Genomic DNA, 27849 nt, shown 5'->3' on the forward strand with positions numbered 1-27849 from the left:
TTTGTTTACCTACTTTGATCATTTCATCACAAACTGACAAGCATAAGAATTACAGATTAACTTTGCAGCAGAGCCTGTGGAAATTTTTCATGAGCTAAAATACAAACTGAGAACGATATCAAAACAGTACATTAATGAACGAAGCTGGAAAACTCAAGTTCTGAGTGGATCTTGTCCCAAACAAAAAATGGTTAATTTTGTAAACCAAGAGAACTCTCAAGTGCCACCCACATTCTAACGAGATTGACTCTTTTACTCAGTGAACACGATTGAACAACCTCTGGTCTTAGTACCATTTGCCATTAGGACTGCCAAAATTTGTAGCTTTAACCTATACAAGACAACTGATTCGGGATAAAAGGGAAAGAAAAAAACCCATCCTTGTGTTACATATAGAGTTGTGAAGTATTAATCAGCAATTCGCTCAAATTTAAGACTCCCTTCGTCCAATACAGCCATGTGCTTTCTCTTCTTGGATAATTTAGCAGTTTGAAACCCATTTTGCTCAGTACTAAATTGAGCTGCTGTGCGAGCTCGTAATTCCTCTAAGCTCTCACCTTCCTTGGCTCTCTCCAGAACCTGAGATGGAACATACACATACACAACATATTATTCGGTGATATTTAGGTAGATATACACAATGTCTGAGAATTGTAAGATGACATACCAGATGGCGCCCATACAAGTGAGTATTGGATAGAGCTTCAATGGCATTCTTTGCCTCTTGTTTCGTAACAAACTCTACAAATGCAAAACCTCTATGGTTCCCAAATCTCATCGGCAGCCTTAAGCTCTTTATCTGTAGGATGAATTTAATTTGATGTCAAAAGGAAGAAAAAAAACATTGTTAAGCAGCTACGAAATAATGATGATGAATGCAAAACAAAAATAGCATACATGTCAGACTTTCACGGAATCAAAGCATCACTTGGAATGGTTTTTCCTTGCCCTAGCCCCTAGTAGCTAGATCACCTACCATGCATCATTCTGTCTAAATTAACATTTTTCAGACTCATGATTTCCATAACTAATTCTGTTACCCACGACGCTTGACCAAAAAGATTACAAAGCAGAGGGAATCCGGATGCTCATTTAAATCTGCATAAAACAGGCTACCAGGCAAGTTGAAGTATGGGACACTATAGTTTGATCTGTTTTTGTTGTTCCAATCAAAGTTATATACATCACAGCAAAAAGAATATGTAGTACTCAACGGATTTTAGAATGATTAAGAGCCAAGGATAATGTGCCCATCCTTCTATCCTTCTCCACTTGAATATCAAAACGGTTAAGTAGCTTTTATTTGATAGTCACAATTGATTTTTCATTGATTATTAGTTCCTAATTATACAATTGACTAAATTCTAACTTGAATATCAGACGATAAGAATGCTAATTAAATAACCAGAATAGATCTTTCATTAAAAATTAACAATTTCTAGGTATTAAATACATAAATCCTACACTTTTATTTCGTTTAACCTGCTTTATATCGTGGTCTAAACCAGCCAAATTGAAAATTGTGAGAGCAAGACACTGTTACATAAGTAAAAGCACATTGCAACAGAGACACTACAAACCCTTGATCTTGATTATCTTATAAGAAACAAATTAATATAATTAATCGGTAAACGTCAGTTTTAAGGATTCAGACCAAATTGAAAAAGAGACACTACAAACCCTTGATCTCGATAATCTTAGAAGAAAAAATTAATATAATTAATTCAGTAAAACTCACTTTTGAGGACTCGGACCAAAAGATCAGCATCAGGGAAATTCTATGAGTTCAAGACATGAAGCTTCTCTCACGCGGACTCGAAATAAAAACGCTTCGGATATAATACATCCTCGTGTCTCACAGCCATATTTTTCCTCAATCAGCATCTAGCTTTGGCGATTTTAACACCAAAAGACCTAGTATCACCTTTTTACTACATAGTATCACCATAAGATACCAACTTTTAGAGGAATTACCTGCCCAAATGGACTGAATAGTTGCCTGAGATCCTTTTCAGTTGCCTCAAAAGCAACATTCCTAACAAGCAACTTAGTCGAGCTCTTGTCATTCTCAGTTTTCTTTGGAAGTTGACCATCCTTCTTAGTGTGACAAAGTTGCAATATAAGTGCATGACCATCCAAAACAGTGCCCTGAATGACAAGAGATGGGGAAGTTGAAAAATTGGTTGTAAGTGCCCCAAATGTATGGATAGAATGTTAAAAAAATTCAGAAAGATTACCTGCAAATCCTTGCAAACATTGATTGCTGTATCAACAGAATCAAACTCAATGAATCCAAAACCCATTGAGACATTCTTTCCGTTCTTTACATGCTTCTTCACCTTCACAGAATAATATTAACAGGTGCCGGAGGAAGATGAGTCATTTTCTCAGGCAGTGAGAGAAGGAAATATTCTTCTAAGATAGTAAAAGTCTCAGCATAAAAAAGAGCCAAAAGAACTTACTCTCGCACTTAATATTCGTCCATCCTTTATGTGTTGAGTGAAATGCTCTTTTAAACTCTCATCAGACGTCTTGAAATTTAGGTTCTTGACATACAGTGATCGTGACTGGAAAGGTGGAAAGCAAAAACGTTATTTGGTTACTGAAACATGAAAAGAAACCTGGAAAGTCAAGGCAGCTAGAAGAACAAACAAAGAGGCAACAAGGGATTTCTAAAACTGCAATGCTCTTCCCTGTTACTTGTTTCCTGTAACTGTACTTTTTTGCAGTTATTAGGAATAGCATGAATCTTTGGTAATAGCAGAGCAGTTGAATCAGCATCCATGAGAATTAAACAGTCTGCTGATACCTAGAGTAAAGCCCATATCTATGAATTATTTATTTCTGATGATTTACAGCGAACCTATCTCCTTCCAATCCTTGATTTGCAGACTATATGCCATAATCCATCAAAACCACTTTGATTCATGTGGCAGGCCATAGTTCATTACCAATAAAAACAAAAATTAGATGAATATGTAAAGACTAAGTTTAAGAAAGTGTAATATATTCCATATTTTTTTGTATGACAAAAACAACTGCACTCGGTCCCAAGCAAGCTGGGTTCAACTATATGAAGCCTCACTATTCATGTTGCTCTATTTAAGCCTGTCTTAGTGCAACCTTATAAAGACATAGTCTCTCTATAAGTTATTTAAAATTTCTTTTTTTTTAAAAAAATTCCTACGAAACTAAAAATTCCTAAAATCATTGGACATAAAGTAAACATACTAACATGACTAAGACTTAATCCAACTAATTGGTATTGCTTATATAGATCTTTTTCTTCCATTGTCCCCTACTTCTCTGCTAGATCTATTCCATGTGTGTAAACAGACAAAATTGAACGAAATTAAGAATGATGTTGACGGTACAAACTTCTTTAAAATGTTACACAGATGCTGCTCTCTTGAAGTTGTGTGTAGCTGTCTGATACCAGTTTTTTTCTCCCCTGGGGGTGGGGGGGGGGAGGGGGGCTCTCTAACCAGGGAGAGATGAGATTAAATTCCTATTAAATCGTTGTTGTAAAATGGCATTCATCAAGTAAAATTTCATGGTGCAACGCATGCCCGGGCGACAAGAAAGTGCATAACAGACCATTCATCAAATAGAAGTGCTAGGATCCACAAAGCTTTATTTGCTATACAAGTAGAATAAACCACTAGCAAGTAAACTCTTACAAGCGTTGGACTTATCGACAAAGTACTTTCTATAAATAAACATGGGAAACATTGGTTTTACAGTTCATATACCTCAACTCTATCAGGATCAACATCTGGATCTGTTATTCCTTCCACTTGTTGCTCTAGCAGCACTCTCTTTGCGTCATCTTCACCGACGATAAGAGTATTTTTTGAATCACTTGTTTGATCAAGAATATTTCCAGGAGCCCACTCCAAATAAAGGGGAGTGTCCCTGCATTAGGACAAAGGGACAATTGTTACTTCATAATTCCAGACTTTCAAGATTCAATCAACATATGTAAAAAACTAAATGCAGCAAAGGTGATATAATGCTAGAACAACAAAAGGTTAGCTAGGAGAAATCTCAATCTTGCAAAATCAAAAATCGAAAGGTATTTTCTAAAGTAAGCAGGAAATAGACGGCAAGTTTCGTCAAGCTTGAAAAGATCATGTGTCCAATATGAGTTACCAACTTCGCCAACTTTTTGAAGCCAAAAAAAATAATCTGCAACTCAAGAGGGGTTCTTTTGGTGGAAATTTCCCAAGACCCCATTATTGACTTTACCACTCAATTTGATTGCTTATACAACATAAAAATCGTAAGCCCACAACTGCAACTATTACATAAGACGATTGCAGAGCATGGACTATATTTTTTAAAGAAATAGTTCAACCTTTAGTCAAAAGAAACTGAAAGTTATTTGAAAGCAAGAGCTCAAACAATCAAGACATGGCCACCACATGGCAACGCTCAAAATACTTAAGCTATCCTAATCTTGCTTTGTTGTCAATCATGACATGAAAATACCGTTCACATATACTGCTACTTGTTAAACTAAGAAAATCACCTTTGTATTAAAGGCAAGAAATGAATGTATACACTTACTTGTAACGTTTGTATGCTAGACCCCGGAAAGCTGCACGTGCTTCTGCCGGTTCTAGGAAGACAACCTGATTGTTATTAATAACAGAAACAGCAACAATCTAGTTATGACCAACTATTTCCCAGATACTCACACAAGCAGAATGTTGATCTATTAATATCAAACCAGAAGTTTCCGTAGGTAATAATGTCTAAGGCACGAAAAGAGTGACTATTAGCATATTGTTTTTCTTAATAATTAGACTATTGCCAAAAAGTAAGAAAAACAGATAGAGAGCATTAAGATCAAGAATTTTCATTTTAAACAAAAGTTTTTAGAGAATTTCAAACAAAAGGCTACAAAGCTAAAAGCACCTACCAGAGCTAAGGTTTTGGTGGGAGGAAGAATAATCTTGTCCAGGCTCCCAAACTTTCCAAACATATTTGCAAGTTCACCTTCTGACGAACCATAAGGCAAATTCTTGACTAGAATAACATGATTGCTTCGTTTCACTCCATCAGTTTTCCCAGCAGCATATTCTTCCAATGACGCAATATTAACTCCAGATTTTGCAAGAGCCTTTTTGGTCTCAGCTATCACTTGAGTCTCTCCCAATGCTATACGTACTGCAAGATCATCAGCTTCTCTATCAAGAAGATCACTTTTACTCACTCCAAATTTTCTTGCAATATTCTCGACAACCTAAATATTCCAAAGACAGAAGGAGATCATGATCCATTCAACAGCACATCCAAACACTGACACAGTATGATGCATGCTTAACCAAAAGAGAACAAAACCGAATCATCTTACAGGAAAAATAATATACTCCAACAGGAACAAAAATAACCCCAATCTGATCATAGGAATCAACATATACTCAGTCAATTAAAGCAAACATATCCAATCTGTAGAAGTTGCTGTCCCCAAGCCCCCCCCCCCCCCCAAAAAAAAAAACACTAACAGATAGACAGATAAAAAGTAGAAAGCAAGAGATAGAGGAAGAAGATGTTAAAAAAGAGCTAACACAAATTGATAATATCTCTGTTCAGGCTGAACTGCTATGAATCTCCAACTGTGTGTTGGCTATTGCAGTCATACCTTAGTTTAGGACATTTTAAACAAGTAAAAAACACCTTAATATAAGATTGTGTTCGTAAGAAATCTATCGAAAGGATGGCATGGTGCTTCAAAATAATAGGTTGTTTTCATGTTGCAGGGAAGACCAGGTCAACTTGCAAACTCTGATTAATTCACTTAGATTCCAGTTAACAGCCTAACATTTGTTTAACGAGATATAGATGGTGACCTCCCAGCCACCATTATGGCATTATCCTCACTTTCCTTTATGGGTAACCCTGCCATTATTATCTGTAAGTAGACATTCATGAAGAATCTCTGCTAAGATTATATTTCTCCACCTAGCTCTTGTTATTGCAGTTACACGAAGGCTGCTCTTAGCCTTGGTCTTGCACAGGTAGTCCAGCATCCATAAAGCAAACTCAAGAGGGCTTGTCCATGAAGTATTAAGCATATACATTGCTTGCTTTACATTAGTAAAGCTACAAAAAAGATCTTTTTAACCTTCCCCTAAATGATCCCAATTTATTGATGTCTTCCGCTTTTTTTGCAATGGTTGCACATTATAACTGGATGCGTAGTCCTTTCTCTGTTCCAAAGAAATAACTTGCTTTGTAAAAAAGCATACTTATCATGATACCCAAGTAACATCTTCAAAAATTTGGTTTTGTTACGAGTTGACAACAATCCAGAAAAATCAATGAGCATCCCGACTCGTATGCAGACGTGTGTGCATAATAAAACCACAAGTCAATCTTATTGTTTCTAGCAAACAGAAGATCACCAACATTCACGGAAAAGATGGAATTCAATTTATAATATCTGATTGTGTACATACAGTGTCTGGGCGCATGAAGAGAGTATTCCATGACCGTGTATTTCCACTAGCTTCAGATGCCTTCTTTTCCTCTTGTCTCTGCTGCTTAAATGTTTTTGAAGATTGCTTGGTGTTGGCAACTGTCCTACAGATTAATAAACAAATTATAGCAAGAAAGGTAGATCCTAATAAAGAAGGGCAGAAAAAGGAGAGGGCTTCTTTTAACATACATGTATATGCACACAATCTTCAGGGGTATGAAGTTATGAACATAGACAAGAGTAGGAAACACCACTTACTCTGTTTTCTCTGAAGGAACTTTCTGCTTTGCTGGCATAACATGAAGTAATCGGCCTTGAAAAATTGAACTGTCCAGCTCTGTTAATGCCCTGGAGAACAATAAATGTACAATGTGAGGAATCACCAGAACATGCAAAGTCAATACATGCACTAATATATATAGGACACGGAATTTATAGCATGAATATCAGTGTGCTTCTTGCAGGTAAAGTAATAGATTTAAAAAATTGCAGTAGCTTAGAATTTGGATGCTGATTGACAGGTACCTAGCAGCAGATTCTGGTAATGAATAGAGAACATATGCAATTCCCTTGGACCGCTTTGTATCTTTGTCAACAACAATATGAACCTGTGAGACACTGCCAAATTTTCTAAAATGCTCTTCCAGCTCCTCTTCCCTGAGTCACAGAACCAATTATTTTAACAAGAACACATATTAGGCACATTAAAATCTTTAAACACTCAACAACATATAGTGATTCAAATCACACAAAAAATGAAAGGGAAAAAGAAAGAAGATGCATTACGTAGTAGTGTATGGAAGATTACGAAGAAATAATCGTCCACTCTCCAGATCTTCTTCTTTTTCATCCTTAATACTTGATGAAGGGTCAGCAGGGTCAAGTGATCCATTGTTAAATCTGGAGAACTCATCATTCAACATTTCCTCTCTATCATCAGGTTCAAGGATATTACTAGCATTTGCATCTTCACTACTCTTGCCACCTTCAGCGTCACTTTCGTTATCACTGTCATCGTCTTCACTACTTTCTGAGTCGGACCAATCTTTCCTCACTTTACTTTTGAAATAATCCATATCAGTCATAACTTCATCATTACGGGAGCCGTCAGGTTTCTCAGATTCTTCACTATCTGAAAGAGATTCTTCTTTTTTGCCAACTTCATCTACCTCCGAGTAATCAGCATCCAATTTTTTCTGGCTCTTCTCTTTTCTCTGGGATTGCTTATTGGCATCCTTTTTACTTCGGGCAAGAGATGGAGCTGTTAGTGTATCATTTGCCCACAACTTTGACTTACTCCGAGGCTGCATAACTTCAAGGAACTCTTGAAGATGAGGATCCTCATCTTTACTCTCCTGTTTACTGTTCACTTTGTCCCCTTTTAAACCTGCAGACTTAGAACTTCTTTTTACTTTTGCATTCTCATCCTCTTTTGTCGGCTTCTCTTCTTTTTTCAAAGTGTGCCTGCTCCATGGACGAGGGATATTTGGATCCCCAATTTTCCTAGCAACCTGGCCATATGCAAATGCATCTTATGTTATCATTTACCCATACCTCCGAAAATGACTACTCTCTTATAGAAAAAATAAATTATTGACGACAAACAACAACAAGAAGCCCAATGAAATCCCACAAGTGGGGTCTGGGGAGGGTAATGTGTACGCAGACCTTACCCCTACCTAATGAAGGTAAGAAAACTAAATTATTGACAACCTACGAAAATATAGATTCAAATATTTCACAATGAAAAATAGAAATGCAATATAAATAACACCCAACAAGATCTTCCGGAGCTTACAACAACTTCCATGAGGAGATTTTCTCTAGATTACTTGGAAAAAAAACTATGAAGGTGCCATCTTTTATAATTGAATTATACGTACCTACAAGTCTTTACAGAATATGGAATAGAGATATGCATTTTCTTACTGCACTAAGTATGTATGCAGAATATCAGAGTAATTGAAGCAGAAAAAACATACCTCACAAATAATACGGCTACTATCCATGAAGGACTTGTCAAAATACTTGAGAGCTTCCTCAGCTTCTTGCTCCGTTCGAAATCCGACAAATCCAAATTGCCTGCTCTTCCCATCTCTGCTTAACGTGAAAAATGAAAATCATTCGAACATGAAATAATTCAAAGTCAGAAATATATCCCAAAGATCCCCATACAAGCAAATAGCAGCTTATATATACCAGTCCAAAAGTCAGTTCTTGTAGAAAACATCAAAAACAACTGAAAACCCTTAATGTTACTTTACATAAATAACAAGTTTTTTACTAGTTGTGGTTGGCTGTCACGGCTCTCTGTATCAGTTTCCCGGCATTTTTACCCGTTTCGGTCCAACAAATTTAGGATTCTCTACAGCTCATATTACTATCAAACAGAAAAGTAGGAAGAATAAAATGGAAAGAAACTTAACTGAGTACGCATGAGCTTGGCGTCAGTGACTTCCCCCTTCTGGGAGAAGAATTCTCTGAGGCGGTCCTCAGCTACATACTTCGGCAAATTCTTCACACATATTCGGGACCTTCAATACAAAAAAATACATATTAAACATTTTAACACTATCCAAAAGAACCAACTCCAAAAGTTAAATCAACCAAAAACTCAAAACTGAATTCGGGTATTCTTTAATCAAACGTACACCAACATAATCAATAACTCTTACAACCCCACCAAGAGAAAATCAAATCTTTGCATCCCAAATTAACCAAAAACACAAAACTCCATTTTGAGTTTATTCAAATTGAATAAACAAAAAGAAAAAAGCAATAATTTTACAACCTGCACAAGATAATTCAAATATTTGCATTTAAAAATCAACCAGAAACTCAAAAACTGAATTCTGGTACTCCTTAAATTCAAACTTAAACAAAAATACTGCATAATTCTTGCAACTCCACATAGAAAAAATCAAATCTTTGCATCCCAAATCAACCAGAAAGACTAAACTCCATCCTAGGTATTATTCAAATTAGATAAACCAACAGAAAAAGCAATAATTCTTACAACCTGAACGAGATAATTCAAATGTTTGCATTTACAGATAAACAGAAACTCAAAATCTCAATACAAAAGGCAATAATTCTTACATTGTGCTCTGTTGCTAGCAAAATTCAACATAAACAGCTAAAACCTTTAACGAATTGGTGCCGTTTTTTTTTTCTGATTATGGTTTTGCTTCAAAGCATGAAAGGCTATTGGCGGTAGGGGTTTAAGCGACAGTGAGCATAATATGGAAAACGGATCGGGTCGGCGTAGAAGTAGGGTTGCAGTCTGCCCGTTTATGGGGCGATATGCACATATACCCCTTTTGTTTAAAACATGACCAGAATTTACAAAGTATTTAAAATTTAATCGCCTTCAAATCAAACTTTAAGGATCCATTTGGCCATAGATTTTGTCAAAATATATTTGGATTTTTTTTGGCAAATATATGTTCATAAATTTTATCCATATTTTAACAAATTCCTAAAACCCAAACTTTGTATTTTATAAAAGAGCCCACAATTTATTATTTTGTAATAATATTATTTCCTCTTCTCGGTCATCTGATACTATATTATGTAGTTCATTATAAAAATGATAATTTTGTACCAAGTTTATTTATGTTCAGGACTATGGTTTGCAATAATATAATGAATGTTATTGATGAAGGTACTGTTTTTTTTATGAAAGTACTATTGGGTATTTGTGATAGTTTTTAGAACTTGTGGATATAAGTCATGTTTCATATTTTTTTCAAAAAAGAAACAGTGAAATATGTTTTGAAAACTCATGTCCAAACACATTTTCATCTTCAAACCAAACTTTACCCAAATCAGATTTTTCAAAATAAATTTGGGAATCTATGGACAAACGCTAGCTAAGTCTGAACGTTCAAAATTTCAGACCTTAAGAATAATAGCATGTTTGGCCAAGCTTATTTTGGTGAGAAGTGATTTGCATTTGGTTAATTAATTTAAAAAGCACTTTTGAGCAGCAATTAGTGTTTAATGAAGCTTTTAAAAACTGCTTCTAAGTGTATTTTCTCAAAACTACTTTTTAGAAAAGTTCTTTTTGGGAAGAAGCTATTTTTCTGCTTCTCCAAAACTACTTCTATTTCTACTCAAAAGTATTTTTTTTTTCCTTCTAAACGCTTAGCCATATATTTTAACTTTGAAAAAAAAAATATTGACAAAAAAGCTTTTAGCCTGCGGTGCCAATAAATAATTGTCTGAAAATTATTAAATCTGACTAAGCTTTTAATATGTTATAAAAATAACTATAATTTAAATAATATGACTAAAAATGACAAACTTGTGCTATTTCTGATTTAAAAGCTAATCTAATCATTATTAAGTAGAAACTGCATAAATCTTAGGCCTCAAATTTAAAATTTGGATTTATTTCATACAATTTTCTCGAGTTTTAAGAACTTAAATTCAAAACTTTGATGTGATAATTTATCAATTGAACTTGAGTGTTTAATTATTTAAAAAAGATCAAAACTATTAAATTTGGTGTCTAATTACATGGAGTGCGATTAAATGGAGTATAATTATCTTTTGCAAGGTCAAATCGTAGTTGTGCTAATTTAGAGCAAAAGATGTAATTGACACAGTGTTTATTTTGTTTAGGCGAGCTAGCATATGATAGGTTCCATAAAATCATAGATTAGTGATTAAGAGATTTCAAAACCGTCACTGGTTCTATTCCCCCACCAGCTACAATATTTGTAGCTTTTTTTCTTTTTTTTTTTTAACCCCCTGGCGGTAATAAGACCAAAAGTGCTCATTCTTAACAAAATTAATGGGCTAATAACGTTTAGAGGCATCTATTTTAGACCTGCAGGCTACACCATTTAATGGCTGTTCTGCTCAGTATCAGTAATTCAGTATAGTTCCCTCAAGCCCTACAGCCATGAGATCATTTCTAAAACTGCGTTTCCTTTCTTCACAATCCCTTGTCTCGCGTTTCACTCCTAATTCTTTGCCTTTCACATCATCTTCCCAAACAGAACCCACCACAACAAGCACAAATACAACCACTTCTCTGAACCAAGAAGAGCTTACACAAATCAATCTTTTAATTCCACGTTTATGCTCTTCACACCACCTCAAAGAAGCTGCAAATCTCATAACCACAGCTTTTCTCACAAACCCATCTTTAGAATCACTCTCCCTTTCCATTTTCATTCACAGGCTCTCTCTTGAACCTGACCTTACACAACCCATGTACTTCCTCAACCGCCTCAAGTATACCCCAAAGACTCAATCTTTTTTAATACCCATTTGTAAAAAGTTAGTTTCTTTGTATTTTAGAGACAGACAGGCCAAGAAAGCTTTAAAGATTTTCCATTGGGTGTCAAGGCCTGATTTTCCTTGTGTTGTAGATTATGGATTGTGTGCTCTTTTTGTAAATGGGTTTTGCAAGAATGGTATGGTTGTGGAAGGATTGAAGGTTTTGAGGATGATGGTAGTTGGGAATTTGAAGGTTGGGGATGAGGTGAGAATGTGTGTGTATAGAAGTTTGTTGAGGGAGGCTAGGATTAAGGAGGCACAAGAACTGAATGAAGCTTTGAAGTGTGCTGAGAATGGGGATAAGGGAAATGAGGAAGTGGTTGCTTTGTTGGATAGTGTCATCTCAGATTGGATTGAATAGAGAGAATAAGGTAACTAATTTGGCAAAATGATGACTCCATTGGTGGCTAATGCTATTTGGTTTTATACAATATGCTTTGTGCTTGTGCTGCTTTTTTTCTTTAAGAGAAGACTAAAATGAAAATGGTTGTGATTGCACTTCTGAATTATGAGCTTCACTCAAGTTGGTTCTCAAATTGTGTTCTAAGGCTATGCATCCTTGAATATCAGCTAAGTTTGTGCAGATTTACTTCGTTATATAGCGGACATATCAACTTGTAGTTTAATCAACTAGTGTTTATAGCTTCGATCCATTCTCAGTGGCTCTAACAATGGTCATATAATCAATTTAGTTTGTTCTTGCATGATACTATACATATCTTTGTTATTTCTCCGTGGGATAGTTGTCATACTGATTTGTTCCTCTATTTTGCTCAATTTTGCTTTCTTTTTATCAGAAGTGTAAACTTCCAAAAATGCTTATTTACATGCAATGTTCTGTACCAGCAATAGCAGACAAAGGTAGAACACAAAATATCTCGTTGTGGAAAATGAAGTGTCAAAGCGGTCAGCTTTATAAGAATGCACTTCTGCGTCTAACAAGCTTAAATGCTTTAATCTTTTTCTTCGGAAGGTACATGTCTGTTTGACTTACCATCAAGCTTGGAATATGTTATAACTTATATACCTTCAGTATCCCGTCCCCACACCACTCTTCTAGTTTTTATTTCTATTGTTAATTAGATGCACTTATAAGTTGCATGTGAGGTTAAAAATAAGTGTCTCGCAAGATCCTGTCTCTCTCACATCCATGGATGGTTGGTGGCTGGGGTGTAAGTACTGCTGAATGTTTTAAGCAGCAGCGCAAGACAGAAGAAATATGCTGCAAAAGTCTTCATATTGTCTCTAATTGTTTAAGTTGTAATAACTTATTTAATCATAAGTTTCAAGATAATGAAACGTGGTTTGAAAATTGTGGATAAAGGTGGATAATGGGCAACACATAAAGATGCAGGAAAACACAGAAATATGCATAGCTAGACTGAAAATATTTACAGGAAAACCAGTAGAAGAGTATGCTTCTTATGACTCCTTGCTTGTTGTACAGGAAGGTTGGAACTTGATAGGACTTGCCTTCTTTATATAGCCTTCTCTTAGTTTCCGTGCATCTTTGCGTTCGTAAACAGTTGCGCATTAAGCAAAAGATGGAAAGGACAAGCTTCATTCAACGTAATTCAACCTTTGGACAGAAGCGCATTTCTAATTCAGGGCTTCAGTTCCTGATGTATTTAGCTTCTTGACCTAACTCCACTGTCATCCAAAAAAGAAAAAAAGAAAAGATAGAACAGGGAGAGAAGGCTTCGTGTTTAATATGGAGAGTGGGTTTAAGGTTGCATATTGTGTTGTTTAAGCTTCTCAGTTTTAAACTGTTAATAACTCTACTATTTCTTATCCCTTTATTCTAGATATCAAGAATGCACCATGACGGTGTTCCAAGAAAAAAGGAAGAGCTTTGACAAATAACTTCCTATACAACATTATCAGCATTTTGTATTACTTAACAGAATGGTTACCATGATCAAGCTCTCTGGAAAAGTTTCATAAAGAAAAGCTGGTAAATGATTTTTTTAAAAGGGAAAAGAGTTACCATTGGCTATGCTGTCTATTATTTTTCCTGGCAGCTCAATTTGTGGATGCAGAATACTTCATACCTCTTGCTTCTTGTGAGTGATCCATCCCTAATATTTCATTTTATGTTTTGGCCCTCGATGGAGTAGTAGGTAAACAGACAGATCTCATTTTCGTTTCTTAGGCAACTCGATAGTGCATATTTGGGATTCTTCTTCACCTATTGGACTTATTTGCAATATCCAATAACAAGAAACATGAAAAGATAAAAGAAAAGTTATATTAATTACTAATTCCAGTAGGGTTGTAATGGTGAAACTATTCCAGGTGTATTACTCTAGTTCAGTGATAAGAAAGCATCAAGCATTTCAATAAGAGATTTTGTATACTGTCTGGTGCTCCATGTGTTAAAACCTAAGGGGATGACATCGATCACCTCTTTAATACAGAGTGACACAAATTTGTGATATCTTGTTTTGTCTTTGTCTGGGGTTCAAGTAGTGCTGCCGACAATAGAATCTAGGCATCATTAAATCAGCCCTGCTTGGGGACATGAACATCATAACTCAGTCGCTTTTACATTGAAGATCTTCTAGTGTATGCATAGCTGGAGATGAGATCTAATTGGTTGTAATATGAAATAAAAATTGATTCCTATGCATAGTGATGTTGTTGGGCTTTAATTGTTGTCGTATTCTTTGGTTAGATTAGTTGAAAGTTTGAAGATGCTTTTGTTGTAGAACATCTAAATGTTTTTCCTGATATTTGACATGGCTCCCTGGCTTCAGATCTGATGCACTATTATTTTTTTCTTGCAGTATTGATATTCCTCTCTAGCATCTTGGTTCATTGTTGCAATTCATTCTCAATTGTTCCTCTACTTCATCTTTATCTTGAAGCAAAAGACAACCGGCTATTTGTGGATTTTCATTTTGGTGCTGTTAACTTTTCGTTCCAGTACCTTGGAACTGTTGGTGGGATATAGGAGATCATGTAACAAGTGACCAGTGAAATTCCTATTGGGTAATGATCTTGTAGAGCCAGATTGCTCCCTTCATCTTACAATCTTGAACTGTCCATTCATTTTGGAGACTCAGAAATATGTCATGGTTAAGCTTTTGTATATCATACCATGAAAATATGGTTGATATGACCAAGCAGCCGATGGCGGTGGAGATGGTAAAGGTTCTTCAGTCAGGCCACTGCAAATATTATATGAATTCCAGATTGTTTATTCAAAATAGTGGGAGATGGCGCGGAAGTTCATTGCATTTGCCTCATCACAGCTAATGGATGAACCCTGTCCAACATTGATATATTTATTAATGGACTAAGTCTTGGTCCTAAATTAGTTGGAATGATATGTATCAATCCTTTGATTCATTCAGATCTCTCGAGTATTCTGATGATTTATCATAATATTAGGCGGGCGGACTATGCTTTACACAATTACATAAGCAGAGTTTCCAAGTCTGATAAATAACTATCAGAAATAAGTAAATACCTAAAATGTGAACTTTCCTGTCATCCTTAACTAAAAATTTTGATAGTAATTTGAGAGAATATTGCAAGATAATTTCATGTATAAGTGAGTTGTTTATGCTGAGTGTTATAAGTATTAGCATATTTCTATAGTAAATATTCTGCCAACATGATGAAATTACAGAATGGTAAATTATAGGTCTTGATCATGTCTACTTAATTGAATCAATTCATATCAGTTATTAGAGAAATGTTGTGGTAAAACTTTCATGAAAACAATGTGGTAGTTTTTGAAGGACGCGATTGGATTTATATGTTAACCATTTTATGTATGAATGAAGGTGTTCTTGAGTGGGCATTGTTTTTATGTATTCTTAGAGGCTTGTAGACATATGTCATGTACGTGAAAGATTGTACGGCCTTGTCGGCCTATGTTTTGAGTTTATAAATGATTATGTTGGCCTATTAGGCCCGTATGTCATGTGTATATGATGATTTAATAAGAAAGATACATTACGTTGGTACTCGGTTGAGTAAGGTACCGGGTGCCCGTCGCAGCCCATCGGTTTGGATCGTGACAAAAGTGGTATCAAAGCAGTTCTTTCCTAGGTATGTCTACAAGCCGTGTCTAGTAGAGTCTTGTTTATGAATGTGTCATGCACCACACTTATAAGCAGGAGGCTACAGTGCATTTAGGATTTTTACTCTTTCTTCTTACTCTAGAGCCGTGTGGTAGAGCTCACTTATAAGAATTTAAGTTTGTTACACTGCCACTAAACTGTCATTTTAGGATCACATCAATATATACTACAAGAGGATGTGACTTAGCATCATAGATTGTACTACTTTTGTTTTTCTTTTGCCAAATCTCAAATTTTATAAAATGAAATCAAAACTGAGCACAATTTTAAAACTCACGTGGTTAATTATTCTTTATCCCAGATGGGACAGGCGACTTTTACCATCAACAATAACCAAGGAATTTATTTATAAAATTTATTTACTCCACGCTAGTATTGAATTTTTAAAAAAAGAAAATAAAACCCCGGAAAAACCCCTTGTGGGTTTGTTATGCTGACAGTAGAGTGGATAACGTTCCAAGAACCTAAAATACATCTATGAAACAATTCTCTTTACTGAAATTCCACTAAAATTTTCAGCTCATTCCCAATACAGCGCTGTAAAAATGGTTTCTTCAACCATTCTAATTCAACAACCAACAAACTTGTTCCACCAGCCAGAGTTTCAGCATCAGGTAACACATCCAAAACACCCAACAATGTTTTTTTTCTCTTTATTTCTGGTTGTTGATTATATATTTGATTGAACCAGTTGTGGAGACAAGGATGTGCTGCACCGTTGCAAAAGCAACCCATTATTATATGTAGTAGTAACAAGGGAAGAAGCAGACCCTTGAGAGTTACTGCAAGTGCTAATGGCGCTGCAACTTCTTCCACTCTAGAGGGTTATGATTCTTCTCCAACTCCTTCTGCATTTCCTCTTTTTACACCCCCTTCTCAACCCCATGATACTCCTGCTTCTCAGGTACCTTTTACTTTCCACAAGTTTTCTTCTTTTTCATGTTCTTGAAGTTCCTGTTAGTTAATCGTCAGGGCCAGCTCAATAGAATTGGGGGCCTAAAAACAAACAATAATAAGATACCTTAAATTTATTTTTATAAAATTTATATACTAATGAGATATAATGACTTACTTGTTGCTCTATAAAGAGAAATAACTAATTCAAGAAAACTGAGTTGAAATTGGAAAGTGAAATCTTCAGAAACAGCAAAAAGAATGAATGTATATAGAGGAGGAAAGACCAAAATTGAAGCGGGGGTGAATGCACTAAATAACGAGAGAGAAGAAACCAGACAACCTCAACTAAATTCAAAAAAAGGAAAAAGAAAAAACATTGAAATCTCTTATTAATGATAATTATATAAATTATATATTATATATAACAATAGTAAGCTCATTGTTCAAGTGCTCTTTTCTGCTGTAAGAGTTTCGGCACTGCATACTTTTTCCTATATGCCTTAACATTTTCAGTTAGATGTTCACTCTCACATTTCATGTATAGATATTTCATCTCCGTTATTACATAGTTACTGTAATGGTTAAATTCCCTCTCTTTTCTTTGTCTTTGTCCTTTGATTTTCTTTTGAGAAGCCGTTGAATATATATATTTTCCTATATGTTCTATTTGGTTATTTCAAATTATCCTTATTTTCTTTTGTTCTTACTGTTGATTATGGTGATATAATATTTCTTCATGAACAGCTGGAACTGGCAGATCCTGATTTCTATAAAATAGGATATGTTAGAAGTTTTCGAGCCTACGGAATAGAATTCAGGGAGGGACCGGATGGGTATGGAGTGTTTGCTTCCAGAGACGTGGAGCCTCTCCGTCGAGCTAGGGTGAGCACTACCTTACACTATGTTTATATGTGGAAAGTTTTCATTCTCCTGAAGGAATATATAGCTTTACCATTGGAAGCAGTGTCGAATTCGGTGATCCATCAATGTTTAGCTGTACCTAACGATGAACTTCATCTACCACCGAAAATTGGACTGAGTGGAAAAAAGGACATGCAAAAATTATAATACCCTTTAATCTACTCTCCCTCCCTTCTTTCTGGGATGAGTATCCTTAGTTTATTTCACTCATTTACTTATTAACAACGATAAGTTATATAGGGCCAGTGTCTTGGCACTTCTAATTCTTCTCCTGCTGTAGTGTATTCTATCTTCGCCTTTAGTTTTAGACTGTGTCTAATTCACTTGGCATTAGCTTGACTTTTGATTCCTCTTTTGTCATTGATTATCTTCACACCTTTTCGTTATCACTAAAATCTTTACAGGTCAATGAATGAGGAGGTTTGTTTGTCATGCAGGTAATAATGGAAATTCCTCTAGAACTGATGTTAACCATAAGCAAAAAGCTTCCTTGGATGTTTTTTCCAGATATCATACCTGTGGGACATCCAATATTCGACATTATCAATTCAACTAATCCTGAGGTAAAAAGACGCATTTTTTCCTATTAAATCTTTTCTGATGGTTCACATGGGACAATATTTATCAGCATTTTTAGTTGTTTATTCTTTGATTTTGTCATTTTTATTTTGGTATTCCAAGATCTCTTGTTATTTTTTAATAGTTTACCTTTTTATGGCAGACAGATTCGGATCTGAGGTTGGCATGCCTTCTTTTATATGCTTTTGATTGCAAGGACAACTTTTGGCAGCTTTATGGAGACTTCTTACCTAGTGATGATGAATGCACTAGCTTCCTTCTAGCCACCGAGGTTTGAATATGAGTATCATCCAAATTTTGATGCTTATAATTAATGTAATATTTTCAAGAAGATTCTACAGAAATGCTATGCATTCACAAAACTAATCCTCATTTTGTTATGGTGCTGCCGAGGTTCAAGTTGGAGTAACTTGAAATGTGTGAAAAGAAAAAAGCTTTTGTGATATTCACACTGTTATGTGACCTTAGGACATTTTTTTTGATAAGGTAAATTGTATTAATCAAAAGGGAGAGAACACCCGTATACAGGAAGTATACCAAAAAGTAGAGAATTTACATCAGAACATGATTCTCTACAAAAGACGCCCAATCTTCTATATAAGTAGGGGCTATATGAGTGCACCAAAAAGCGATCAAAGATAAAAGACTATTCTTAAGATGTGAAAAAGGAGACTTAATCCCATCAAAAGCTCTCCTATTTCTCTCCCCCCAAACTATCCACATGAGAGCTAACGGGGCGAACTTCCACGCCTTTTGCTTTCTTCTTCTACGGAAACTGGCCCAGCTATATAACATTTCCTTTACCGTGCTTGGCATCACCCATTGAATACCAAAAAGATTCAGGATTGCCCTCCATAAAGCCGAAGACACAGCGCAATGCAACAAAAGATGATCAACTTCTTCCCCTGAGCTTTTACACATGTAGCACCCACTAAACAAGTGTAATTCCTCTCTTTCGCAGATTTTCAGCAATCAAAATCACTCCCCTCGCCGCTAGCCATGCAAAAAAGCACACCTTCGTGGGTGCCGTAGGAATAAGATGTTAAATTTCTAAGATAAGTTTCTTCTACTGAGTCTTGTTCTGTTGCATGACCGTTGAACCACTCTTCTGCAACAAAGGTCTAATTCGGAAATACCAATATGTGGTTGAAGCTTCTTCACTTCTGTGCTTTACATTTCCATAAGTCAGCTGGGCTGGTTTTGGTCAGAAAGATTTGTTGCAAACAGCACAAAAAGTCTAATTCGGAAGAACCATTTTGGTTATCTAACTGAAAAGCAATATCTGGTTGAAGCTTCTTCACTTCTGTGATTTGCATTTTCTATTAGTCAGCTGGGCATGTACTTGGTAGAGTAATTTCTAGAATGTCAATTCCAGAGTTATAAATGAACACTTGCTGTTTGTGCCTGACACGTTCACGCTCTTGCTTCTTAATGGTTTGTGTGATGTAGGAGGACCTTTTGGAGTTGCAAGACGAGAAGCTTGCTTCAACTATGAGAGAACAGCAACAACGGGCACTTGAGTTTTGGGAGAAAAATTGGGTATAGACAATCTTGTTCAATCTCTTTCCTCCAAATTCCTGTCTATTAACACTGTCTTTTGACTTTTTTTATTTGTTTAGCATTCTGCAGTACCCCTCAAAATAAAGCGTCTTGCTCGGGATCCTGAGAGATTTATTTGGGCAATGTGTATAGCACAATCTCGAAGCATCAACTTGCAAATGAGAATTGGTGCACTGGTTCAAGATGCAAATTTGTTGGTACCTTATGCTGGTGAGAAGAGTTGTATTTCTGTCCTTCTCCAAACTCCAATAGTGAAATAGTTGGCTTTAAGTTTGTTTACACAATGCAGCACCCTATTTTGACAGACTGAACTCACTTAGATATTTTTAAGTTAGTATGAATGACATCATTTATTTATTTTTCGTTTTGATTGGTCTTGGGTGATGCTCATGTGTACTTTTATCTTTACATGAACTGGATCAAAAGAGCAGATATGTAACTGCAATAACAAGTTAAGCAGTGAGAAATATCTTTCATTTTCAGTTTCCTGAAACCATGCAAATGAGAATAGTCTGTACTATGTGAAAGATTTTGTCCAAAATTTTGGAAATAGCAGTCCTCCTTGTGAGCTTTTGCCTCTCTGTCATACCTACTTACTATTACTGGGAAAACAACATTCTTCTTCCACCCTAATGATAATTAATATTTCTTTGATCACATTTTATAAGAAATACATGGTTCATAGTGGGTTTTATGTAGTCTCATGTACAATGTTTATTCTCAAAATTTTAATTATTCAATTTCCGATGTTAGACTGCAGTTAATCAAGTAGTCAACATTGTAAACCATACCAGGCCATATGGGACAGAGAGAGTACTTTACAGGAGGAAAATCTGTTTTCCAAAATTTCCATTTACTATTTTTCTATCAAAGAGAACATGTCCCTCGAAAATAAAATACTATATCAGCTTTTGAATTCCCTCTCTACCCAAAAACTCAGATTCTTCCCTATCCTCCCTTGGTTTCAGCCTTGGTGTGTGTGTTTTTGTCTATCTGTGTGTCTCATACTAGAAGAGGCAAGATGAGACATCTCTAGTACTGGACTTGTTGATTGAAAATCTAGTCCTGGTCAAATGCTCTATCTAAATTCGATTTGATTACGAGAAACTGTGCTTGCTTTCTTTTCTTTTTCCCCTTCCGTTTTTATGGAAAATTTCTTGAAAATGCGAAGGAACATTGTGAGCTACTGAAGGACACTGATAGCTGGAAGAAAAATGGTGATTATGAGAGGAAAATTGGTGACTAAGATCTATTAACAGTGCCAGTACCTTTGACTTGATATGACGTGAAAGACTTGTTAATGGTATTGCTATTTTTCTTCTCTCTCCATTAATTGCTAAGTAAAGATAAGTAACTGTTATCTCGTTGAGTCTTTGACTTTCTAGCCCTAAAGTTTGATGTTGATTGGCGATGTAGCTGTGCGAACTGCGAATTATGGCTTCTTTTGTAATTCACATATTTTAGAAACTTCCACAAAAAGAAATAGATATAATAAAAGTGTGCTTTAATCTATTAAAGCCAGTCAAATCTGTAGATGTTCAGGAACCTGAAAGGTGTTGAACTAATATTACAGCTTACAACAACAAAAGAACGTCAGCAGGAACTACTACTGTGTCTCAATCCCAATGTGGCTGGTGTTTAAGGGACAACTCAAAAACTAAAAACTTATTAGTCAGGGATTCTTCTTATTTTCAAGGAAGATCTGCTTGCAATTATCTTAGCATTTTAGATCAAACTTTGTTTTGAGAGAAAATCCTTCTAATATTTTACTCATCTCTTCTCCAGATATGATGAATCATTCTTTCCAGCCAAACTGCTTTTTCCATTGGCGCTTCAAGGACCGCATGCTGGAGGTGATGATAAATGCAGGACAAAGAATTAGAAAAGGAGATGAGGTAAATCTTCTTAGCGGTCTAGATCTAGTGAGGGCTTCATTTGAATTGTGATGTGTGTGTATTAGTAGGCGCAGCTTATTGCATAGAGAAAATAACTAGCCTTGTAAATGTTTACCTTGCCTAATCAAAAAAAGTAACTAGCTTTGTCAATGAGTCTACTTATTTTGGATAATTCATTTGGAGAAGATGGTATGTGGGGAGTGGGAGAAAATGCATGACTCACATGCTTATGTTCTGCCCAAAAGGCATTTCTTACATTAAATGGTGCAGAAAATATTTGTACTCCATTTTCTTGCTTATCATAGGTCATAATATATGATATGCAGGGCTATCTTATTTTTAAGGATGCATTTCTTACATCAGAGCCTTGCTTATTCTACGCCCCAAAGGCGTTTCTTACATCACAATCTTGCATATTTAAGGATGGCCTATTTGATGCCACTGACTTCCTTTCCTGTTCAACAGCATGCGAAGCCTCGCCTTTTGCAGCAAGGAAAAAAGAAAAGAAAAAAATGGGAAACTGTATAATTGATCACCGAATTAGGTAGTTTTGCATAGGTCAAGGTGACAGGCAGGGGATATAAGTAGCGATGATGCTAAAGCGATATTACGCAGGAAAGATGGGAAACTTGTATAATTGATCACTGAAAGAGGTAGGTTTGCATTGGTGACACGTGACAGGCATGGGATATAAGTAGCAATGATGCTAAAGCGGTATTATGATCTTTGTTACACGTTATGCTTCCTTCTAATGTGACAGCTTGTCAGATTATAAGGTTAAATTCACTGTGCTGCTCTGTTTTTAATGAGAATAGAAGCATTATGAAAATTATGTCCTCTCTCTTCTACATGCATTAGTTGCTAGTATTTCTTTTGTGAATGATCTTCTTAAATAGCATTCTCGTTTGTCTCCTTCTAGCTTTATTTCTTGGTGTTGCTTTTTTAGATTTTCCATGATGGGGGAACGAATGAGAAAGGAAATTTTAAAATTATTTCTTCTTTGGATGGTGAATTGAAAGGAAAATTGTTAATGAGATTCTTGTTTGTCCTATTTTGACCTTATTTAGTTTTTTGATAATGTGTACTTAATGAAGGATTATCATTTCTAGATAGTTGGTAATGTATTTGTGATGGATGTCACCACCTGAATTATATGCGGCCCTGCTTATCTTTATTACTTGTTAGTTTGGTAGTTAAATAGTATTAAATAACCTTAATCCCATATGTATTAGGAGTAGGACATGTATTTTATATATATATATATATATATAGGGCTCATTGTATCATTGTTAAGACATGTGAATAATAATATTTTCTCCCGTGCTTTCTCACATGGTATCAAAATCGTAGTGGTGAGACACATCCGGGAACTAGAATACAAAGCAGAAGTCGTCATGCCTCAATTTTCCGGCGACTTTTTCAAAGTTGTTTGCGTTATCTCTCTCCCCGTCAGTGTTGTGCAAAATCCAACACTACCACAAGATCCGTCATCGTCCGGCGACCAAACCCCAGTGAACATCTCCGGCAGAACCCTCCACACGCGCTGTCAGAAGCTAGGGTTCCGGCGAGCGCGTGACAGACGTTCTACGTCTGGATATTGTGTTTTAGTAGGAGGCAATTTGGTGTCTTGGAAGAGCAAGAAACAAAATGTAGTTGCTCGATCTAGTGCAGAAGCAGAATATCGAGCAATGACTATGGCTACATGTGAGCTAATTTGGATCAAACAATTGCTCAAGAAGTTGAAATTTGGTGACATCCCCAGATGGAACTTGTGTGCAATAATCAAGCTGCCCTTCTTATTGCATCAAATCCGGTGTTCCATGAGAGGACTAAACATATTGAGATTGATTTTCACTTCATCAGAGAAAAGATACTCTTAGGGGATATTGCTACAAAATTTGTGAAGTCGAATGATCAGCTTGCTGATATTTTCACCAAGTCCCTCACTGGTCCTCGTATTAGTTATATATGTAACAAGCTCGGTACATATGATTTATATGCACCAGCTTGAGGGGGAGTGTTAGTTTGGTAGTTAAATAGTATTAAATAACCTTAATCTCATATGTATTAGGAGTAAGACATGTATTATATATATATATATAGGGCTCATTGTATCATTGTTAAGACATGTGAATAATAATATTTTCTCCCATGCTTTCTCACATTCTATTGCATAACTTGCTAATATGACCTAAAATGGCCTTTATGAATTCTTGCAGATGACTGTTGATTACATGGCTGGACAGAAGAATAATTTTTTCATGCAGAGATATGGTTTTTCATCACCTGTGGTAATGTAGTCTTTCCTTACTCTTCCTGAGAAAAAGTAGCTGTGTTGTGCTTTTTCTGCTGAAAGTATGAAAAATTCCAACTCGAAGGCCCTTGTACTACTGACTTTGTGTAGTGATATTCATCGCCATAATCTGTTTTAGAAGAATGCAACAGTAAATGAATGACAAGAAACCGCTGTAAACGGACAGTTAATATCTACTATCCATAAATATTGGAGATTATGGATAGCTCATTAAGCCCTGACAAGTGAAGATGAAAGTAAAATGAAGATGAGATAAACTAAAAAGTGAAAGAGAAAAGGGTTAGAGTGAAGGAATTCCCCCCCCCCCCCAGTTATTGTCCTTGTCTCCAGCTTCTGAGGTGCGTGTTATAAATGGAGAATAGACTAATTTGGGCATTTAAACATAGAATTTTGAGTAGGCTTGAGTTTTAATTTAATTAGTTTTGCTCGATGACGCTCAAAGAATTTAGATATTTGTACTGAATCAGAGGAAGAAAGAGAAAAGATAGTCATCCGTATTGCATCGTGTAAGAATTACCTTGACAGAGCTTATGATTTAATTAGTTTTCAAGGCCATCTATCTCCATGACATGGAAATGAATTTAGATGTGACTGCTCTTTTTTTTTTTTGACACTGACTATATATCTTTGATATTGCAGAACCCTTGGGATGTCATTCATTTCACTGGAGATGCCAAAATTCATCTAGACACTTTCTTATCGGTCTTTAACATATCTGGCCTCCCTGGAGAATATTACCATAACAGTATGGGTCGTACAGAATCTTTTTTATATACTAGCTCCTCTTATCCAATCTAGCTGTGCAATTAATGTCCAGAATTCTTGTTTAAAACTTGTAGCAGGTAGGCTATCGAATGATGGAGATAGTTTTGTCGATGGAGCAATCATAGCAGCAGCAAGAACGTTGCCTACTTGGTCAGATGGAGATCTCCCTCCAATTCCAAGTTTAGAGAGGAAAGCAGTAAAAGAACTGCAAGAAGAATGCCACCAGATGCTTGCAGAATTCCCCACAACTTCTGACGAAGACCAGAAAATCCTAGGTAAACTTATATTGTGCACTTCTATGGAACGATGCATGTTAAGAAGAAAGATAAGCCCATTTTTTATGCGTCATTGCTGTTTCTACCAAATTTCTGGTAGAATAATTTTGGCTTTGATGGTCACCTGTATTTTGTAGACAAAAAAATCCGGGTAGTTATGATGATTTGAATGTGGATTTACTTTGATAGATTTGATTTTCATCGATCCAGTACTGACTGACTATTCACATGAACACTAAAATTCTTGGTTTTTGCCATGATTTAACACAGTTGCCGTAATTTCATTGGTTGCCTTTGTAACAGTTATCACTATTCATGTCATAAAGTTGTCCAACATTTTTATTCATTTTCTTGGTTTACTGTGAACAGATTCTATGCCCGACTGCAGGAGAACACTTGAAGCAGCAATAAAGTACGTAATATATCAAATAAGTTGTCATTGCATGCAGAATCATTGTATCTTGCCTCAAAGCAAGCAGAACGAACTTAACATATTGCTCTCATTTGGCAGGTATAGGTTACATAGGAAATTACTGATAGAGAAGGTTATACAGGCATTGGACATTTACCAAGATAGGATTCTGTTCTAGACGCGGATAACAGCAGGATATATGAAGTATCTTTGCCAGAAATCAAGCCATAGCAGACGGCGTTTAAAAATATGCTCCCTTTGCAGCTATCCTGAAGCTTAATCTATCCCAATTGCTTTTGCAGCTCATTGTTAAGAACATTTTGAGGGCTTGGGTTGGGGTCCTTGAAAGCATTTAGTAAGGGTGTATAGGTGGAAAATGCCTTTGCACCACCAGGTCGATACTAGCCGGTAGGCCCTATTTTGGAAGGCAAAGATGGTAAGTGAAGAAAAATGAAAGGTTCTTCGTAGAAATGATGCTGAAAATGAATGATAGCTTTGCTGAATAAATTTGATGTGTTTTATCACAAGAGATTTGCACTTTCATTTATTGAGATGAAAAAAAACATGAATTACTTGTAGCAATTTTTTCCTGTTGAATGTGGAGTAAGAGCAGGCCAAAAAGACAAAGAAAGTAAAGAGATCATGCTAGTTGGAAATATTTTATCCAAATATGGTACTTGTGACTTAGGAGAAAGCTTTGCCCTGAATCGTGATTAAACCAATAAATGCATTACACGTGTAACAAAAATTTAAACATTAGAATAAAGATGTTAAATTTCATTTTATAAGAATTCATAGTCAAGTTAAATTAGAAGAATTACTCTATCAGTTTGTGACTAGTGTGCTTTCAAAAGTTAAATTAATTAAACGGTAAAGGGTCTAATATGTCCCTTTACTATTAACAATTATTTAAAAATGTCCTTCGTTACTATTTGGCCGTTTAAGTCCCTACCGTTATACTATCACACAAATATACCCCTAATTTTAACGGAGTGCCACGTGGCAGCTCAGGAACAAAAGGACCCACCCTTTGTTTTAAAAGCAAGATCCAATTAAAACCAACCCCTAATTTTTCATCCATGCATTACCCGACCCAATTTGCTCAACATTGGGTTTTTTTCTTTTAAAAAAATTCGAAAGAACATCTTCATACATATCCTTAATGATTAGATTTCTAAATTTATCATGTAGCAACAATATATTGAAATCGGTTCGTTAAGTGATTTGCAACTTCACGACTCAAACAACACCAAATCTCCAACAAATAAATCATATAAAAATTTCAGATTTAATGATTCAATATCCAAAAGAGCTCAATGGTGTTTTTAATTTTTGCTCTTCAAATTTAATAGATATCTTCAATTTTAAGCTCAACAAATATTGCCCCATCAGATTTGAATCTGTCAACAAATTTATAATTCCAAAGCAAATGGGTTTTCAATTTTTTTTTACAATTATACCCGAAAATTGTGAAGAACCGAGAGTAGTTATGCTTTCTAATCTTTCTTTCTTCTTTTTATGGCATTTTTCGAAAACCTTGATTGAAAAAATGTGGAATCTCACAACCCTAATTTCTAACCATGAGATATTATTTTTTCATTTCGGTTAGAGTGAGAAATAAATTGAAGAAATTTCATTTTCTTTGAAAAACAAGGAAAATAAAAATGTTTTACAACATGGAATTACTTCTTTTTCCTGATTGTTCATTCGATCAAGTGGTGAAACATGAAGCTTAATGGTAAAAGTTGGTATGAAGAAGATGAAAATGGCGGTATTAGGCCAATTTGCCATGAACTGTGGATTGAATTTGATGCACATGGGTCGGGCCGGTAATGGGCAAAAAATTAGGGGTGGGTTTTAATTGGATTAGGCTATTAAAACAGAGGGTAGATCCTTTTGTTCCTGAGCTGCCACCTGGCACTCCGTTAAAATTAGGGGTATATTTGTGTGATAGTATAACGGTAGAGACTTAAACAGCCAAATAATATAACGAAGGACATTTTTAAACAATTGTTAATAGTAGAGGGACATAGCAGACCCTTTGCCGTTAATTAAAACTTGACTTAACGTGGTCACCTAAAGATGAGAGAAATTAAAAAATAATCAGATTTACAGGTGGTCATTCAAAAATAGCCATGTTTCAAAAGTAATCGAAATTTAGCCACTTTTCATGTAAAGATAAATCTGAACGAAATCACTGCTCAAAATCCGGAAAAATACTCCAGCATAATATACTGGAGTTCCAGTATAATATACCGGTCCAACATAATAAACTGAAGTTTGGAGCACCGGTGCTCCAGTCTCCAGTATATTATACTGGAGCCAGCAAAGTATATCGGTCCAGCATAATATGTTGGAAGTTCATAC

At 35.6% G+C, this 27849-nt stretch overlaps 2 protein-coding genes across 3 annotated transcripts; one reads left to right on the forward strand and one right to left on the reverse strand.

Annotated features, from left to right (window-relative positions):
- Positions 1–107: 107 nt before the first annotated feature.
- On the reverse strand, positions 108–9815 carry LOC107826750 (uncharacterized). Its single transcript, XM_016653777.2, has 15 exons — positions 9584–9815; positions 8911–9018; positions 8467–8581; positions 7271–7995; positions 7010–7141; positions 6743–6832; positions 6465–6588; positions 4925–5248; positions 4570–4634; positions 3753–3915; positions 2463–2567; positions 2238–2339; positions 1975–2148; positions 668–799; positions 108–579 (listed from the first exon to the last, which is right to left on the reverse strand). Coding segments are annotated over exons 1-15 (2532 nt in total). The 5' UTR covers positions 9586–9815; the 3' UTR covers positions 108–408.
- A 6423-nt stretch (positions 9816–16238) lies between these two features.
- LOC107826747 (protein PLASTID TRANSCRIPTIONALLY ACTIVE 14-like) lies at positions 16239–26064 on the forward strand. 2 transcript variants are annotated; one of them, XM_016653774.2, is made up of 13 exons: positions 16239–16478; positions 16556–16768; positions 17506–17643; positions 18120–18245; positions 18404–18532; positions 19711–19800; positions 19881–20031; positions 21607–21716; positions 23936–24007; positions 24670–24775; positions 24870–25070; positions 25440–25482; positions 25582–26064. In XM_016653774.2, the coding sequence occupies exons 1-13, from the start codon at positions 16410–16412 to the stop codon at positions 25658–25660; spliced, it is 1527 nt and encodes a 508-aa protein (XP_016509260.1). In that variant the 5' UTR covers positions 16239–16409; the 3' UTR covers positions 25661–26064. The 2 variants fall into 2 exon arrangements, with proteins under 2 accessions (XP_016509260.1, XP_016509261.1); XM_016653775.2 differs by having other exon boundaries at positions 24873–25070.
- The last annotated feature ends 1785 nt before the right edge of the window (positions 26065–27849 follow it).

This window comes from Nicotiana tabacum, chromosome 3, assembly GCF_000715075.1.
Source record: "Nicotiana tabacum cultivar K326 chromosome 3, ASM71507v2, whole genome shotgun sequence".
In the NCBI taxonomy this organism is placed as follows: Eukaryota; Viridiplantae; Streptophyta; class Magnoliopsida; order Solanales; family Solanaceae; genus Nicotiana; species Nicotiana tabacum.

Bases quoted from the DNA above. Each gene is read 5' to 3' on its own strand.
- LOC107826747 (XM_016653774.2), top strand. From the start codon at position 16,410: ATGGTTTCTTCAACCATTCTAATTCAACAACCAACAAACTTGTTCCAC. The intron at 16,479-16,555 runs GTAACACATCCA...TGATTGAACCAG, and splicing joins AGCCAGAGTTTCAGCATCAG to TTGTGGAGACAAGGATGTGC. The intron at 25,071-25,439 runs GTAAACTTATAT...TACTGTGAACAG, and splicing joins CGAAGACCAGAAAATCCTAG to ATTCTATGCCCGACTGCAGG.
- LOC107826750 (XM_016653777.2), bottom strand. The intron at 7,142-7,270 runs GTAATGCATCTT...TCTGTGACTCAG, and splicing joins AATCTTCCATACACTACTAC to GGAAGAGGAGCTGGAAGAGC. The intron at 3,916-4,569 runs GTAAGTGTATAC...GTCCTAATGCAG, and splicing joins CTAGCATACAAACGTTACAA to GGACACTCCCCTTTATTTGG.